General features: G+C 39.6%; 1 protein-coding gene across 1 annotated transcript in view; it reads left to right on the plus strand.

Annotated features, from left to right (window-relative positions):
* Positions 1-17,909, plus strand: part of RDH10 (retinol dehydrogenase 10) — a 30,430-nt gene that overhangs the window by 1,609 nt on the left and 10,912 nt on the right. Inside the window, exon 2 of the mRNA XM_012463775.3 lies at positions 956-1,191. Coding sequence (XP_012319198.1) covers positions 956-1,191 — 236 coding nt within the window. The remainder of the gene's footprint in view (positions 1-955; positions 1,192-17,909) is intronic.

Consider the following 17,909-nt stretch of genomic DNA (forward strand, 5'->3'; position numbering starts at 1 on the left):
GAACTCTAGATTTTTTTTTAAGCCAAAGCAAAGCGCATAACCAATCATAAGTATTGGTCCGGGAAATTTGATAATGGCTCTTGCTTTTTAACAGCATTTTTCATTTTTAGGGAAAACATTTACCTGTACGGAGAAAATTGACTTGGGCACGACTTCTCCCCTGTATTGATAATTTATCACCAAACTTATTGATGCCTGCGTTTTTAATTTAAGGGTGAAAATGTTCCATTTTCACTGGTGATATGGAGGGGTAGCAAATACAGATTTTTGTGCTCCCTGCCAAAACCTAAAAGATGAGGGTATTCATTTTCCAGGATACCGATTTTGGTTTTTAAATTGTCAAGTTCTTATGTGGTAAAATTGTATATTTACCTATAACTTGATTTGTGAGAATACTTCTCAGAGGACTTGGCTACCCCAGTTAGAACAAACCAGTGACGGCTACTTCTTAATTAGAAATTGTGGATTCATTTTTTGGCTTTGGATGCTTTCAGATTACTAATTGCAGTTTTGATTTGTGAGCCTTAAAGTGAGTTTCCATTTTGAGGGTTCTCATAGTAAAGAGTAAGAGCTGTTTCTGGCCACTGTTTCCCCCAAAAAGAGGAGTATGTATTGTGTGTGTTCTCTGAACTCTGGGCTGAGATCAGTTCTTTGCAGGTGTCTTTAGCTCCAGCAAGCTGATCCCATGTGGTCTACTTGTATTGGGGTTGTCACAATTACATGAGTTTCCCCTCAGCAAAGTTATCCAGTAAATTGCTGTAATTCCCAGAGACTTCATGAGAGGAAAGCAGCTGTAAGCTCAGTCGTTGGCAAGCCTTGCGGCGTTAGAAATTTGAAGCTCACTGTAGTATTTTTGTTTTGTGTGATCTTTGTCCTACTGATCACCATGTGACTCACTTTCTGCACTCCCTTCTCTTTTCCATTTTTTTCTCCTCATCTGGACTTCTGAGGACAGCTGGGAATGGTGAGGAAGAAATTCTGCCCCACTGTAACTTGCAGGTTTTTACCTACACCTGTGATGTGGGGAAGAGGGAGAATGTCTACCTGACAGCTGAAAGAGTGCGCAAGGAGGTTGGCGAAGTGTCGGTCCTGGTCAATAATGCTGGTGTGGTCTCTGGGCATCACCTTCTGGAATGTCCTGATGAGCTAATTGAGAGAACCATGATGGTCAATTGCCATGCACACTTCTGGGTAAATACAAACATCCTTGTTTTCTTTGCTGGGCCCTTCTCAGTGAGAAAGTTGGGAAGGAGAGAGACTTCAATGTCAGCCTGAAAACCACCTGTACTCTTTCACCACAAGATCTCCTTAGCTCTTCCCTATGGTGAATTGCAGTGTATGCTGGTTACTATTTAGTTGTTTGTCCCCCCCTCCATCCCCCAACTCAGTAGTTTTGAGAGGGCAGAGGATTGAACATTTTGAACTAGTTTGAAAGATTGCCATAAAAATAACAAGAGGGAGCGTAAAACCCTGGGTTTGTTTATTTTACTTTCTGTTGAGTTTATAAAACATTGGTTGTTCTTATGAATTCCTGAAGTCAGGATTTAGGCTTCCAAATTACTGCTCAGCCACATTTTGGAAAGTGCCAGAGATTCTGAAGTCAGCATTTGTGGTCTGTTGGGAGTGGCCAGGCCACCCTGGCAGTCACATCGCATCCCCTGACCATCCATCCACAGAGTCCAGGGCATCTTCCTTTTGGAGGACACCTCAGGACTCTCTTGGGTTAGACAGTGCCTCACAAATATCATCCTGATAGGACTCTAGAGAGGGAAGTGGGGTGATGAAACCTGGTAAGCTGGGGATTTAAACGATGTCCACTTCTAACCATTAAACAATGTCAGCATCTACAGAGGGGAACAGGGCCTTCTGCTTTAGGGGCAAAAGTAACCCCGGTTTTTCAGCTCAACTTGTCTTCAGTAAAGGTAGGTGTGACTCTCTCCCCAATAACTCTGTACACTGCTGACCTACTTTATGCTCTTTTTCCTCTCAGTATTTTCCCTTTACTTTTGTAGACAGGTAAGATTCAATAAAGAAGGAGTAAAGAAATAGGGTTCTACTTTTTTTTTCCATAGGCGGATTAGCCTTCTAATAGAACACAACAAAGAACTGTTTCTCCTAAATAGGTCACATTAAACCTCATTAATTTTTTAGCAACTGCTTAAAAACTTAATCTGGCTTTAGAAGTACTTATTCAAATGTTGTTCCTCAAACATCAAACCTTTTCTCTGCTCTTGGAGGAAGCTTATTTTAATGTTTTATTTCTAAACATGAACTTTATTTTATTTTTTATTTATTTATTTTTTTGAGATGAAGGTTGGCTCTTGTTGCCCAGGCTGGAGTGCAATGGCGTGATCTCAGCTCACTGCAACCTCTACCTCACGGGTTCAAGCAATTCTCTTGTCTCAGCCTCTCGAGTATCTGGGATTTCAGGCATGTGCCACCACGCCTGACTAATTTTGTATTTTTAGTAGAGACAGGGTTTCACCATGTCAGGCTGGTCTGGAACTCCTGACCTCAGGTGATCCGCCCGCCTTGGCTTCCCAAAGTGCTGGGATTACAGGCATGAGCCATTGCACTTGGCCAACATGAACTTTATTTAATTCATTTCCAAACCTCTAGAAATGAATATACAAACGACCTGACCTAACTTATCTATGTTTTAAACAAGTAAGGAGATCACCAAATAGGGTTTGGGGAACTTAAGCTTGCCTGTAGGTGTGTGTTGTGTTTAGTGGGGGTGGGGAACGGAATTGAAGACCTTTGTGTTGCTGGATCCCCAGGAACAGGCAGCAGGTGTCAAAGGGGTGGGTTAGATGAGTAAAAGGCAGTTCAACCAAATAAACTTGGCTTAGAGTTTATAAATTCTATGTGTGTTTATGATTAATCCTGAGTAAAACAACTACCATTTGAAATGAAATACATACATAAGTGGGAGGCAGAGTGTCATTTTCATATTTGAAGAATGGTAAGGATGAAGCTGCCATAAAAACTGCAGTTGATTTAAGTCAGCCTTAAACGGTTACAGCACTATTGATAGGTTCATTATGAACCACAGACACTGACTGGGATTGCTTTCTCCAGTAACCTTTGACTAAGATGATGCAAGATTACCTAACTGTAAACTTTTACCTACAGCCAGTATTCTGAAGTTTAGCCATCTTGCCTACTTTCTCTGCATGACTATTTTGCTGAATCGTAAAATTTCAAATGTAATCAAGTTTTTTAAGAAACCCCGTACAATCTGCTGTTAAATACTTAAAACAAGAAAGCAGATCCAGGAAGACACTGGATAAAATGTGTGCTAACTTACTGTCTTTTTAATATTAGGCTACTTTTTAACATAAGGAGGAAATCAAATCAAATCTCTAAATAGAAAAATTATTCTGGACCTGAATCTGTATACCAAGGAGCACCTTCCTAGAGTCATCACTGTGCTTTGAGATGTTGCTTAACCACACAATTTAGGGAGTTCTTGGAAGCTTTGACGGTAATGACGTCACTTTGTATTAAAATATGGGAGGCTCCTGAATTCTCCAGCTGTTTTTCCTCTAAGCATCTAAACTTAAGAATTTATTTTCAATATTGAGTCAGAAAATTCATTTTAGAGTTGGAATTTCTGACTTTTTGCTGAAATTTACAAATCTTTTGAGAAGTTCTGATTCAGCAACCAAAATTTAAAAGAAAACGAAGTATATATATATATATATATATATATTTTTTTTTTTTTTTTTTTTTTTTTTTTTTTGAGATGGAGTCTTGCTCTGTAGCCCAGGCTGGAGTGCAGTGGCGTGATCTCGGCTCACTGCAACCTTCGCCTCCCGGGTTCAAGCAATTCTCCCTGCCTCAGCCTCCTGGGTAACTGGGACTACAGGCGCACACCACCACACCCGGCTAATTTTTTTTGCATTTTTAGTGGGTTTCACCATGTTGGCCAGGATAGTCTGGATCTCTTGACCTCGCGATCCGCCCGCCTCGGCCTCCCAAAGTGCTGGGATTACAGGCTTGAGCCACCGCGCCCGGCCAACGCAGTATAATTTTTACAGTGAATTTTTTCACAGGGGTTAAGGAGTGTTGTAAGAGCCACCTGAATTCAGCTTCCCTTCCAGTAGTCCTCTTAGGCAAAATGTTGGTGGCAACTTTTCAAAGATGTGTTGATATTGGCATATGCTATTTTCTTTCCAGAAAAAATAATGAGTGTGTCTTTTTACTGTATCTGGGTGTGGGAAAGAAGTTACCCCATGCATTTTTAAAAGTCCATCAGCTGAGCAAAGAACTGTTCAGTCAATTGAACAGATCATCCTGAGCCAGACGTTTAAGTAACAGTTAATATCTGTTTTCATAAATAACAAATAGTATGTTAATCCTGACTCAGAGCAAAAGAGAATGAAATAGAAAACCATGTGGACTTTCACCGAAAAGCTGTGGGCACTCCCAAACCAGTCTGCATACTATTCCCCCTACCTGAAACATCCTCTTCCTCCATTCCGCGTGTCTTTTAAGGCTCAGCTGAAGTTCTCAATATAACCTTTCCTCCCTGCTGCAGCACTTCTGGCCTTTTTGGATATTAGAGTTTGCAAGAATCCAGAGACCTTTTTGTTTTTCAGTGAAGCAGGGGTTAAATGACTTGTCTGAGGTTTTTCTTTTCTTTCCATTAATCTGTCACAGGATTTGTTGTCATTCTCCCAAAGTACATGGCAAGCTGTCTGAAGGCTGTTTGTTGTATACATCTTTCGTTTTCCTCTGCCTGGAACAAAACTCTATTCTTAAGTCACTCAATAAATATTTGATAATAATAGGCTTAAATGTTTAGAAGATAACCTATTCAGATAAGACTCACATGGGTCTATGTTCTGAGGTTTTAAAGGTAAGTATTATGGGCTGGGCGTGGTGGCTCACGCCTGTAATCCCAGAACTTTGGGAGGCCAAGGCAGGTGGATCACTTGATGTCAAGAATTTGAGACCAGCCTGGCCAACATGGAGAAACCCTGTCTCTACTAAAAATACAAAAAAATTAGCTGGGTGTGATACTGTGAGCCTGTAATCCCAGCTACTCAGGAGGCTAAGGCAGGAGAATTGCCTGAACCCAGGAGGCGGAGGTTGTGGTGAGCCGAGATAGCGCCATTGCACTCCAGCCTGGATAACAAGAGCGAAACTCCGTCTCAAAAAAAAAAAAAGAAGCGATAGATTTGGGGTAGGTTCTAGTCAGCATAATCTACTGTGAAACACTCAGTACAAGACCATGGAAAATGAATGCACTATCATGCACTTTAATACTAGCATAGAAATTATTCATGTGGGCTTTCCGTATCTGGGTGAGATGTAAAAACTTGAAAGATAACTCTCTTGGGTGGGGCATAGTGACTCAAGCCTGTAATCCCAACACTTTGGGAGGCCTAGGAGGGTGGATCACTTTTACCCAGGAGTTCAAGACCAGCCTCAGCAACATAGCTAAACCCTGTCTCTACTAAAATACGAAAATTAGCTGGGTGTGGTAGCAGCATGTGCCTGTAGTCCCTGCTCCTGAGGAGGCTGAGGTGGGAGGATGGCTTGAGCCCAAGCGATGTAGATAGCAGTGCGATCACAACACTGCACTCCAGCTTGGGTGACAAGAGCCAGACCCTATATCAAAAGGAAAAGAAAAATACTTCTCTGTATTCTACTTTGAAATATGGAATGCAGGCCTCCATGCCAACCCATGTTTCCCTCAAAATATTAACATTGCTTTACTTGTTATTTTTTAAGAGGAGTAGACTCTAGCTCACTATTTCTAAAAGCCAAAGTTTATATGTAGATCCTTTTTTGACCAAAGAGCTGCATTTGGCCTTTATACGTGAGCAGCAAATTGATTCCTGATTAACCAAAAGGGGGAAGCAAAAGCATTTAACTCCAGGCCTTTTATGTTCTGAAGAATTTTTGCATGGTAAAGGACTAAATCTGTCAAATAGCTAGTAGGTAATTTACTTCTATTGATATGGTAGTCAGACAAGATAATTGGTAGTTAATTAATAGACCACTTAACTTAAAAGGTTTCACAGTTTTAAAATACTAATTACTGAATTAAGCATTTATCTATATCCAAATGTCTAAAGTCTATTTAGTTAAAATCTATCCAGGAAAAGTAAAAGCCCACCAGCTAGATCTGAGTAATGTAGCACTTAAAGACATTAGTGCTGTGGTTGTACCTAATATCTCATGAATGGTCCCTAATCATTAATGTTTAGGTTCTTATGTGATTTACTGGTTTTTAATTGCACATACTGCATTCTTCTGTTCTCTGGTTAGAGAAACCTAGTTTGTTCAAGGCTTCTTAGATCTAGAATTTTAAAAATCATTTCTAAAGTATTCATAAAAATATTTGGCCAGTATTTCTTCCTCCTGACCATAATAACTGTAAGACAATAAAGAGTATTGATTCCCTATCTTAAGATAGCCATTAAACACTTGGAATTCACGGCCTATTTTTAAAAGTCTCCGCTAGAACTGGTTTCTGTTATTAAATATATCTCATAAGTATTAAAATGTTTGAACTTTAGAAGTACTTTCAATGTCTTAAACAGAGTTGTAATTTGACATGGGGTAAGCATACTTTATCTTATTCTTGTAGTCACAGTTGAAAACTGAGTAAAACATCTCTTTTGTGATAGCAACGGCTTGATACCTGGGATTGTATACCTATATGCAAAATAGGATCACATGCTCATTGAACTCTGAGTTTCTGTATTTGATATATTACATGCTGGGCCCAAATTTATTGCTACTAGAAATCAAAATCTATGACATGATAAAATATCACTTAACACAGCTGCTATGAATAGGGAACCAGATGCTGTATCAGATAAAAAGTTCCCCAACATCTTCGATATGTTCTAATCTGTGTCTGTTTATCTCAGTTGTTTAAAAAATACTGCTTAATAACCAATGTTGTAATCTCTAACCTGAATGAAAAAAAAAATAGCAATGCTCCCCTTATTGCCAAATCCTGTGTGTAGCTTTGTCTTTCTACAGAATGTGACCCTCTTGACCGTCTCCTTGAAACTCAAGTGCTTTAGCTTCCATGATAAGCCCACTTTGTCCTGCTTCTCTGTCTGCCTTCCGAATCCTTTAAGCCTCCCCACCTCTGAATTGTAATGACTGTTTAGTATTGTATGCTCAGACCTCTTTTCACTCAAAACCTCCATGTAGCTGGGTAATCTATTTCAGTGGCTTCAACTGTGATTTCTAGGATAGTTCTCAAGTTCATACAACTACCTTGACTGCTCCATACGCACTCTTAAAGCAGCATGTCACAAAACTGAACAAACTCCTCTTTCTTTGCTCCTTTTTCTGGTCACCAGACTTAGAAACATCAGCATTATGTTCACCTGTCCAGCCTGCACACATTCATGGGTCCCCAAATCCCAACTATTCTCTTGCCCCACTGTGTTCCAATGTATCCCTCCTTTCCTTTCCTTTCCTATTTCCTCCTGTGGGCCTCCATCACCTCTTGCCTGGACTCTTAAAAGTGCCTGTGATCCTCTTTTCCTGTGTTCATTTTTGCTTTCCAACCTAGGGTCATCTAAGCAGCCCTGAGTTTGTTATCTGCCTGCTTAAAACCCTTGTTTGACCATATTGTTCACAGCGTGAAGTCCAGGCTCATTAGCATGGCATCCTGGGCCTTCCAAAGCTGATTTCCACCTGCTTTTCCAGATCAGAACCTATTTTATCCCCTCATCTACTGTAAACTTCAGACGGGCTGGACTCCTCACTGTGCCTGGGGAGAGCCTTGCACATTACGCTTCACATAAGAGCCTCTGCTTGGCTGTTATGCTATTTGAGTCTTGTTTTACTTGAAGACAGCAGAAGCTGAATAGTTCAGAAAAAATCTATCACTACTCTTGAGAAAGAAAAGCACAAATTCAAAATATTTTCGTGTTCACTTAATAATATCTTTATATATTAAGGTGGCAGTCCCTGTAAAATAGCCATGAAATTCTTGGCTAAGGGAATGGCCCTTTCTTGTTTGATCATGTAGTGAGTTGTGCCATTTATCTCAATTCCTGGAAGGAAGCAAAGTCGGTATTTGTTCTTTTCTGCCTCATTATCTCTACATCCCAGGCTTTAACCATTATCTGCCCAAATAGAAATTAATCTATAGGATATGTCAAAGTGGAAGCATTGTGTAGCCCATGCTAATGCTAACACTAACTGAATAGCTTTCTCAAAAAGACTGAATGCAGAGTGCCCCGGCAGCGTCCTTAGCCATTCATTGCGGTATTGGGTCACTACAAACCCTGTAGTTAATACTTAACTGCTCACACTCTGCTTATTCTCTTCTCTTACATTTGTTTATACTCTGATCATGCTTCAGATTTTCAAGATCTTTGGCAAATTCTAGTGAATCGGTTTTTTTTTTTTTTTTTTTGAGACGGAGTTTTGCTCTTGTTACCCAGACTGGAGTGCAATGGCACGATCTCGGCTTACCGCAACCTCCGCCTCCTGGGTTCAGGCAATTCTCCTGCCTCAGCCTCCTGAGTAGCTGGGATTACAGGCACGCGCCACTATGCCCAGCTAATTTTTTATATTTTTAGTAGAGACGGGGTTTCACCATGTTGACCAGGATGGTCTCGATCTCTTGACCTCGTGATCCACCCGCCTCGGCCTCCCAAAGTGCTGGGATTACAGGCGTGAGCCACCGCGCCCAGCCGGTGAATCGGTTTTAGTAACTTGAATGTATCTAAGCCATGACAATCAGAAAATTTAATAGCCTCACTTGAGAGTTAGAAGAATTTTAAGTAGGAAACTCCTTTACATTTAAGTTTTTTCTTGAGTTGAGAAATATTAATAGCAAATTCATCTACAATTTCTGCTTTAATTCTTTCAGAAACTAAAATTAAGCCTGTTTCAATTATGATAAGTAGTCTATTTGCATGTGTCTAACCCAGAGATCTACCTATGTGGATAAATGTACAGATGACATGGTATGTTTGCTTGTTTTTGTATGCTCAGTAATAAGTAGAAGACGTGACTATGGTGCAGCTACCGTCACTGGACCTGGGAAAGTCCAAAATACCCAGGATGTTTTTGGACCCCCAAACTTGTACTATGCTGAAGTTCCACTAGGGGGTGTAGTGGCAGGGTGGATTTGTATCTTATTTCCTGCACATAGAACCAGTGTTTTCTGGAGAGAAAGGGCCTTTTGTAACTAATCGTTGGAGTATGACAAAATCTAATAGTCCTTAAGAAATAGAGAACTATTTCCTGCCTCAGCTGAATGGGTTAAGTCCAATGTTTTGAGCCTGTAACTCCAGAGATCAGATTAAAATGTGTTAATCTTTCTTATCAGAAGCTAGTATGGTAGTTAGCTATTCAAAGAACTAACATGTCTAGATTCTATCACTGACCTAGAAGCTCCTTTAGGCTGAGACCCCATATAGACATAATTGGAAAATAACTCAGAATTCTGATTCTTTCTAAAGCATACAGCTGGTCCCCATAATAGGTGTCCTTTGGAAACTTCCCTGTATCATGAATTATCATTCTGGGAAGATACCATTGTTCAGATCCTAGGCTGGCAGAGCACAGCCTCGGGATTCAGTCACATTTGCCTTGACATTAGCTGGCTGGCCAGTTTCAGCCACCTGCATCCCTGGGTTTACACAGGTCTATGCCATCTCACACTGAAGGGGATTCGAGGGGACAGACACCTTTTCGTCTGGTCTGAAGGAATGCTAACGTTTTTTATTTTAAGAGCTTCCCCAGTGTATTTCATTCTTGAATTTTTTTCTTCTTTTTTACTTTATTTGTCAATTCTCTTAAAATTCAAGTTCACACCTGTCAGGGACCATTTTCCTAAATGCTCTGAAACTAAAATGAAGTGAGCCACGGGAGAAAAAATGAATATCCTCTTATAATCATCATAAAACTTTCAGCACTGCAGCAAATGCTGCTAGAATATTTAACAAGTAAGGGCAATTACTGCCGCAACCTTGAGTGCTGTCAAATTAGCCCCTTACAATGACAAGCCACTTAACAATGAATTCACATTTGGAAACAAAACATTACTTGGTCTGTGAAACTTTCAAAGATCACACAAAGATGTGTGAAAAGTAGCAGTGGCGTTAACATTGTGTTTTTTGGTTTGGAGAAAAACCACAAGTGTTTCTTACATGCTGCTTGCATAAAATGTGAATTTCTTGCCTTACCTTCAAATAGCTTAGTACTGGAATTTTTGAATATTAACATGGTTCAGCCTCTTAGTGTTATCCTAAACAATAGTGCTCAAAAAAACATAAGTGTAACTTATATAAACACATGGGTATTTTGAGGACAAGTGAAACTTAAAATTCAAAGCCTGAATTTTCCCACCTGCCAGTTGTAATTAACATACTGCCCCCTACTGATTTCTTAAGGGTTTTTTACATGGGCTAGTTCTACAGTCTCTTGGGAAAGAGAAGCATAAGGTATAACAAATTATTATTTTTTCTTTTTTTTTGTAACAAATTATTTTTAAATGATTTTATGTTGTATTATTTTTATTACATTTGCTGGACTCTTCAACTGTTACAATTTTTATTTATAACATTTTCTGCCTGTAGTAAAACAGGACTAAATAAGAAGGATTAGAAAAGACGTGGTGTTGGAAAGTTTTGATGTTGTTTTCCAGCATCATCTAGGACTTGGGATGAAAGGAACTAAGCGGCTGAAGCAACTGCTTAGCAATGTTTTTTGAGACTTCTTTTCTTAGGTCAGATACTGTGTTTTGACCGGAAGTATGGTCTGGCTCTGTGTGGAGGGCAGGGAGGACTGGGAGCCATACATAGTAGGAACCAGGACCTGCAGGAACTTGAGGAAACAACCTAACCAAAAATTGATAGCACTTATAACAAAAATAATTTCTAAATATATGCTCGATGAGCCTTATGTACATTTACTGAGGTTTTATATAGCACTTATATTTACAAAGCCTTTTCATAAATACTTCTCTTGTTTGAGCCTCACAGCAACTCTGAATTAAGAAACAACCCCAGAGAGGTAAAGGAATGTCCCTAAGGTCACTGCCAGGGAAAGAAGCAGCTAGGACCCAGACCTTCAGCCTAGGCTTTCAGGTTAGAGCCTGTACAAATACTTAGCTGTGGGCTACAAGTTCAAAGCTCCTGGTACAGTAGGTAGATTTTCTTATGAGTCACTTACGGGTTTTGCCCCGTGGTATAATGTAAGAATTAATCTTCAAATGTTGATTTTTTTTATTAGCATGGTTAGTTTAGCAATAACTGATTAACCCTAGCTTAATATTCCCAGAAAACTTGTTCTGTAGATTAGACAAGCATGTAAAATTCAAGCCTGAAGAACCAATACCACACTAGAATTGTATTACCAAAGCCCAACTTGTATGTTTCTGGGCCTTCTCTGTAGTTTTCCATAGCTTGTATTGGAGGGAGTTCTTTCTTTGAGAATAGTGTAGTGCATTCTTGGTCACCGGCTTCCTTCCTTCTCTTTCTAGTTTGCCTATCAGCATTGACAAACTGTACACAAAAAAGTCACGAATGGAAAGGGCTCTTCTTCAAAGACTGGCTGAACAAAGTTCTATGAATAATTGGTACCAAAATATCAGTTAAGCGTGGTTTTAGTTTAGTTCATTTTGTTAGCTTATCTCCTAACAAAATGTAAAACCTTTATTCTGTTATATAATAATCTTATGGGATCAGAATTCCAGATAGCTTCATAAGCTTTGCTTTTGAAATGTTAATCATGGATTTTCAAAATTGTGCAGTTTGGGCCGCTGATAAAGTGTCCAAACGTATGGTCCAAGCTTGTGATTTATAAAGGGGTAATTTTTCCCAAAATGGGGTTTTCTCACAGGCTTACCAGAGTATTAAAAAAGCCTCTATGGTTCACTTGTCCAAGGTAAAGTTGGAAAGTCAATGAGGTAAGTGCCAAGGCTGATGGGGTCTACAGTCCCTGTCTTGAAAGCTTAAGCCTTCAAAGCCTCTGTGGAGTCGGGGGAAGGATTTGAAGTCTTTTAGGTTTCTTCTTTGCGAACCTTTGTTCTAATGGAATTGGGTGGCTTGCTAGTGTTAGAAATGGATCCAAGGCAAATAGACATAGTCCATAAAGTCCCATGGTCATCCATACAAAGCACTAGGTGCTCTTGATGTTGATTTGAATTAGCTTTACCTGATAAATGCTAGCGGTAGGGGGCACTGGGAACAGAAAGAGGATAAATTATTCTGCCTGTTTCGCTGAACTCTTAGGAGAGTTGATCTGAAGCCACGTGAGGTTGGGAGCAGATAGATTGCTAGGCTCACTCTAGAACCTTGTTCTCTGCTTGGGGTCCCGAGTAGCCACAGCAGCACCACCTAACTACTGAATCCGAGTCTGCATTTGATTCACAGCCCAGGTGATTCCTATGTGCGTGTGCATCAAAGTCTGAAGAGGAACTACTTTTCCCACTTTTTCAATATTCCATCTCTCCCCAACCCACACACACTTATTTTTTCTTTCCTGAGCTAACCAGCCCTTTAGGAATCTTGTACCTAGGAAGATGTCAGATGGTGCACTCTGGGGCCCACTCTGATCTAGGTTTATTTTTTAAATTTGGATTCAGGTCCAGTGTCTGAAAGGAAAAGTCCAGGTGCCCTTTAGCTCATGCTTCCTCTTAGTTGCTGTGCCCAGGGTGGAGTTTTCACAGCCCTAAGCACCACAGCAGAAAGTCAGGTCCAGCCAGTGAAGAACTGTGTGACATTGCTAGATAATGGAAGGAATGGTGTCTCACTTACGTTTGTTGTAATTAAAAGAGAGTTTTCTTTTTTCAGTTCTCATAATTTAGTATAATATTTTAGGAAGTTTAACCAGAGTTGTGATTGGTAAGTGATTGGTGTGATCTTCTATTACATTTCAGTATTGTTCCTCTGTGAGGTAGCTGGACTATATGAGACTTGTGGGATCAGTATTATGGTCTGTTAAAGGTACTTCTTTATTTCATGGTGGATTGGTAGTTTGAAGTATAGAAACTATTGAAGTATAGAAACTAAAAGTGTTGATGTTTTGTGCCCATATTTAAGTTACTGGCTTTTATTTTTTTTCCAATTTCCAGCTCAGAATCTACCCCAAACCTAGGAAAATGTCATTACAATATGAGAATGAAAACTTAAGGGAAAATCATCACTGGAGTATATGGGACTTACTTTGCTAATGTGCGTGTTCTTTCTAGTGAGTGGTTCTCCTCTGGGTGATTTTGCCCCCAGGGGACATTGGTAACATCTGGAGACATTTTTCTTGTCAGACTATTGGAGCAGCTACTGGCATCTAGTGGAGAGAGGTCAGGGATGCTGCTTAAACATCCTTCCATGCATAGGGCAACCCTATGGCTTCAAATTACCCATCCCCAAATGTCATGGTGCAGAGATTGAGAAATGCTGTTCTAGAACACTGGTTCCCAAACTCAGCTACAAATGGGAACCACCTGAGGGATGTTGCCTCCTGACGCCTGAGTCTCCCCATTCTGGTATAATTGGTCTGGGATGTGTCCTGAACACCAGGAGAAAAAGCTCCCCAGGTGATTCTAATGTAGCAAACCACTGATTTACAGGAATGTTACTGTCTGCAATCTTTAAAATCCTTTAAAGGAGGTTCACAAAGGTTTATTTTTGTTTTTCAACAATACCTATCCCAATATTGGTACCTCATAGACCCTCATATATATTGAGTAAATTCTAAGTTGTAACAGTGCATGTTTAAAAACAGAATAAGTTTTCAGGTGTAATCTCTTGAATATACTTACCCTTCGTTTAGGTAAACATTTTAATTTTTTTAAAGACTTCACAGTAAGCAAACTAGAAAGCAGGGAAGAATTTGAACTATTTACACTTAGGAATTACAGGGGTTGATGATCATGGGGACATTGAGAGCTGTGCTGTTGGAACAGGAGCTAAGAAGTCTGCCACTGCAGATGGCCTGAGCAGTGGCTAAGCTCACATGCATGTGTTTATGCATCATGGAAGTAGTTACTGGTCACTAGAGCAGAACCGAAGCCTCTGCCCTTTGGAATATCTGTCTTTATTACAATTTCTGAGATGCAATTTGAGTCTGGGGCAAAGCAAAGGGATTTTTGACAGCCTGTTGTTTGGCAAGCTATTTGGCTGCAATTCTGTGGGTTATTTTCATTATTCCATAAAGAGTTATTAAATAGGGGGAGGAGCCTGAGCCTGAAGGAGATCATTGAACACTTGTTTGATTATCTATGGCCCGGCAGGGGAAAGATCAGGGAAAACAGCATTTCAGAAACAGTGTTCGGCATTCATTGTTTAACACATTGAGCCTCCATGGACTCAAATGAAACACAGAAAAGGATGATTGTTTCACACAAATAATTTGTAATTTTTTTAGTAGATAAGAGGCATACATTCAAGTTACATTATGTTAAAAGGCACAGCCATGGCATCATAGAAATACTTAATGAGATATTTTTGCTGATCACTCAATGCTGGCCACTGCACTAATGGAGTTGATTCCTTATTGAGTCATTTACGAGAGTCTCAGGCAAATAACTCAGCATGACTTCAGTATTTTGGGTGTCTGGTAGGAATTGGAAAAATTATCGTTGACTATAAATTGTAATATATTTGAGATGAAAAAACTTTGGAGATCTCCTCTTTTGTCTCACAAATGAGTTCAGTCAAGATTCAGAGAGTTCAAGTAACAAAAGGAAGGTTAGGTAATTGGCAGTCTGGACCAAGTGGGTTTCTGGATTCCAAAGGCCAGTGTATTTCCCAGACAAATGGAGTTTTAAGTCACCTTATTTCTGGTATTTCTGCATAGTGAGCTGTAAAATGTAGGGAAATGTTGATATCTGAGTTGCTGCTTTGAGGTAAATTCATCCTGTCCTTTAACCGGGGGAAGACAAGTTAATGAAGCGTTTATTTTTGCTGAATAACTAATGGTGTCATCATTGAGGTGTTCATTTGAAAAGCCTGGCTCTTTATTAGCTTCTTGGTTGCAGGGCAACTGTAGGAGTATTCTTGTGCATGTGTGCTAAGTACTAACTGCTGATGCTGTTCAAATGTTACACTAATCCCTGTGGCCTCACAATAATAAATGTTTTTAAAAGGATAGATTTAACACTGGCACAAATTTGACCATTATGGCATGTTCTTTAGTCTCTCTGTTATCTGAAGAGTGAATGTTTTGTCTCAATCTGATAGAAATTAAAAGATGAACATTTTGTTAAGTCTGAGAGAGTAGTTCCAGGCTTAAGTATCTTGGGGCTCTATTGCACAATTGGTCAGGGGACCTTTCTGTCTCTACAAACAGACCCAAGTAGGAAAAAGAGGCTGTTATGCAACACACATGCATGTTAGAATTTCTGTTGTCAGCTGCAACTAGAATATTTAAAGTTGGTATTGCTAGCAAATACAGATTTAGGTTTTACTTCCTAATTAAAGATATGATTTTATAATGATTTTTTTTTTTCAAATAATACTTTCGACAGTCAAAGTAAAATGTCTAAAGTTTGGTCAGCATACTTACTAAGTAGATACTTTTAGAGGTAGTTTAGCCATATTTTCCTTGCTCAGGTGAGCTGGTAGTATGTCACCATTTTATATTTTTTGAACATATTAATGATTTATCCTATTAACTTTAGCACAGTTCACTATGTTTATTTTATTTTATTTTTATTTTTTTTAAAGATGGGGTTTCAACGTGTTGGTCAGGCTGGTCTTGAACTCCCAATCTCAGGTGATCCACCCACCTCGGCCTCCCAGAGTGCTAGGATTACAGGCGTGAGCCACTGCGCCCGGCCAAGTTCACTATGTTTTAAGCACCTTCAGGCCTTTTAGGATTTATGGTCCTCTTTGGAACTGAATGTCTACTCTTTCTTGAATGTTAGGATATTAACACTTAAAAGTGTTCTTTTAAAAGATGCCTTTTTTTTTTAATTGATCACAGGACAATAAATTGTGAGGCTACAGGGATTAGTGTATCATTTGAGCAACATCAGCAGTTAGTACTAAACACACATGCACGAGAATACTCCTACAGTTGCCCTGTAAAAGTTTGTGCTTTTGAATCATTTTCCAGGAACAGTGACTGAGTTCTCAGAGAAGAGCACCACCAGATGTCATTTTAGCCTTGTAAATAGCGGAGAGTGTTCCTTTGTGATTCTGATAAAGATAAGTTAACTCTGGCAGCCACACAGGCAGAAGGGGTGGAACAGCAGAGGAGAGTTGTCCAACCATGTGAAGGGTGCCATGAGCATTTCCGGACAGACGTTCTTTGTTCAGTGGAGTCTTGATGGTGTTCTTTTTCACTCAAAGTTTATATCATGCTGTTATTTGGGGATTCTGAAAATCCTTAAGCATACATGAGAAAACTGTACTGTGCTGGTGGTGGTGATCTTTTTCCCAGCGTTAGATGATTTATGGTCCTCTTTGGAAATGAATGTCTACTCTCCTTGCATTGCAAATAAGAGATAAACACTTCAAAATGATTCTTTTAAAAGATGCCTTTTCTTGAATTGATCACAGGACAGTCACGTATGTGCACAAAAATAATGAGGCCTTCTCCTACTGTGAGAAATTAACTTTGTTTTCCTCTTAGTGCTCGGGAACCTAGAATTGCTTACAAATATGGAAAACACATTCTGTTTCACCTACACCTTTAAAATGTCATCAATCTCAGACTTTCAAAAGTCAGACCTTGCCGGATACCACATTTCTTCTCATTGACTTTTGTTTCACTTTAGGCTAATTTGTCCTGACACTGCAGCTGCAGGCTCTGGGCTGCACAGTCTGTCATTAAGAGTACCAAGAATGGTCTGGAGAGTTGGAGCTGTTGGAAGTTAATTTGGCGTAAACTTTACTTTAAAAGATTTCTCGAGCTACGACATGTCATGTCTATGTGCAGTTACTTACATGTCTGTTTAAGAAGTTCTTGCTTATATTACAAATGTGACCTTTACAGTTATCTTTCAAAGTGCCCAGTGCTTTGAAGAGGAACCCTGAGGAGCTAAGGAGATATTAGATTTGATAGGCATGTTTCATAGGAATGTCAGTGTCCATTTGAATGTCCTTCCTTTTTTTCTTTTTCTCTTTTTAATCATACAGCAATCCTGTCAGCTGGTGGCAGATTATGGTATTGGAATCTCGTGATCAAAGTAATCATGGTAATCAAAGTTCTAGCTCCACTTTTAATAACCAAAGTCAGTTATTGAAAGTTTTCTCTTTTGCAAATAAGAAAATCCCTAGGCCCTTCCAACTCGAAATTCTGTAAACGTCCTGGTTCACATATTGGTTACTGACTTTGAGACCTCCTAGATCAAGAGTCAACCATATTTTCCTGATAAAGAGCTTGATTTATTTCTATATTTAATATTAATTTAATTTAATTTAATATTTAATATTAAATATTCTATGTTTAGGCAGTCAAGAGGACACAGGAATAGAGTGCAATTCTCTGACTTACATTTAGCATCTAGGAAATCTTGCCAACCAGCACGGGCACCAGCTCGGTCTGGAGACTGATCACATGTACTGCCTTTAGCGACCCCTTTACTAGGTGATAACTCCTGAGCTACACAGGCCATCATTATAGTTGATGTAACACAGCAGTCCTGCTGGTCAGCGAATTATCCATGCTGCCCTCTGAGATCTGCCCATGCCTCACAGGCACGAATTTATACCTAAGCCATTTGGGTGTGTGTTTCAGATTTGCCCTTTATGTTCTTCTGACGACTCTTTGAGACAAAGTTAAAGATTATGAACCTTTGCTTGAACTGACTGGTGTCATGGCAACTAGCACTTCACCTTTTGCTGGTCTCTACCTCATACATGCTACAATATTTGTGCACATTAATAATTCATTGCAAAGTGCCAGATTTCTTTGTGCTGTCAAGCAGTGTCAAGGACAGAATATGCTGTGCTATCTCAAATGTC

The sequence above is a fragment of the Aotus nancymaae genome, unplaced genomic scaffold, assembly GCF_030222135.1.
Source record: "Aotus nancymaae isolate 86718 unplaced genomic scaffold, 86718_ANA_hifiasm-v0.15.2.pri h1tg000036l, whole genome shotgun sequence".
Lineage (NCBI taxonomy): Eukaryota > Metazoa > Chordata > Mammalia > Primates > Aotidae > Aotus > Aotus nancymaae.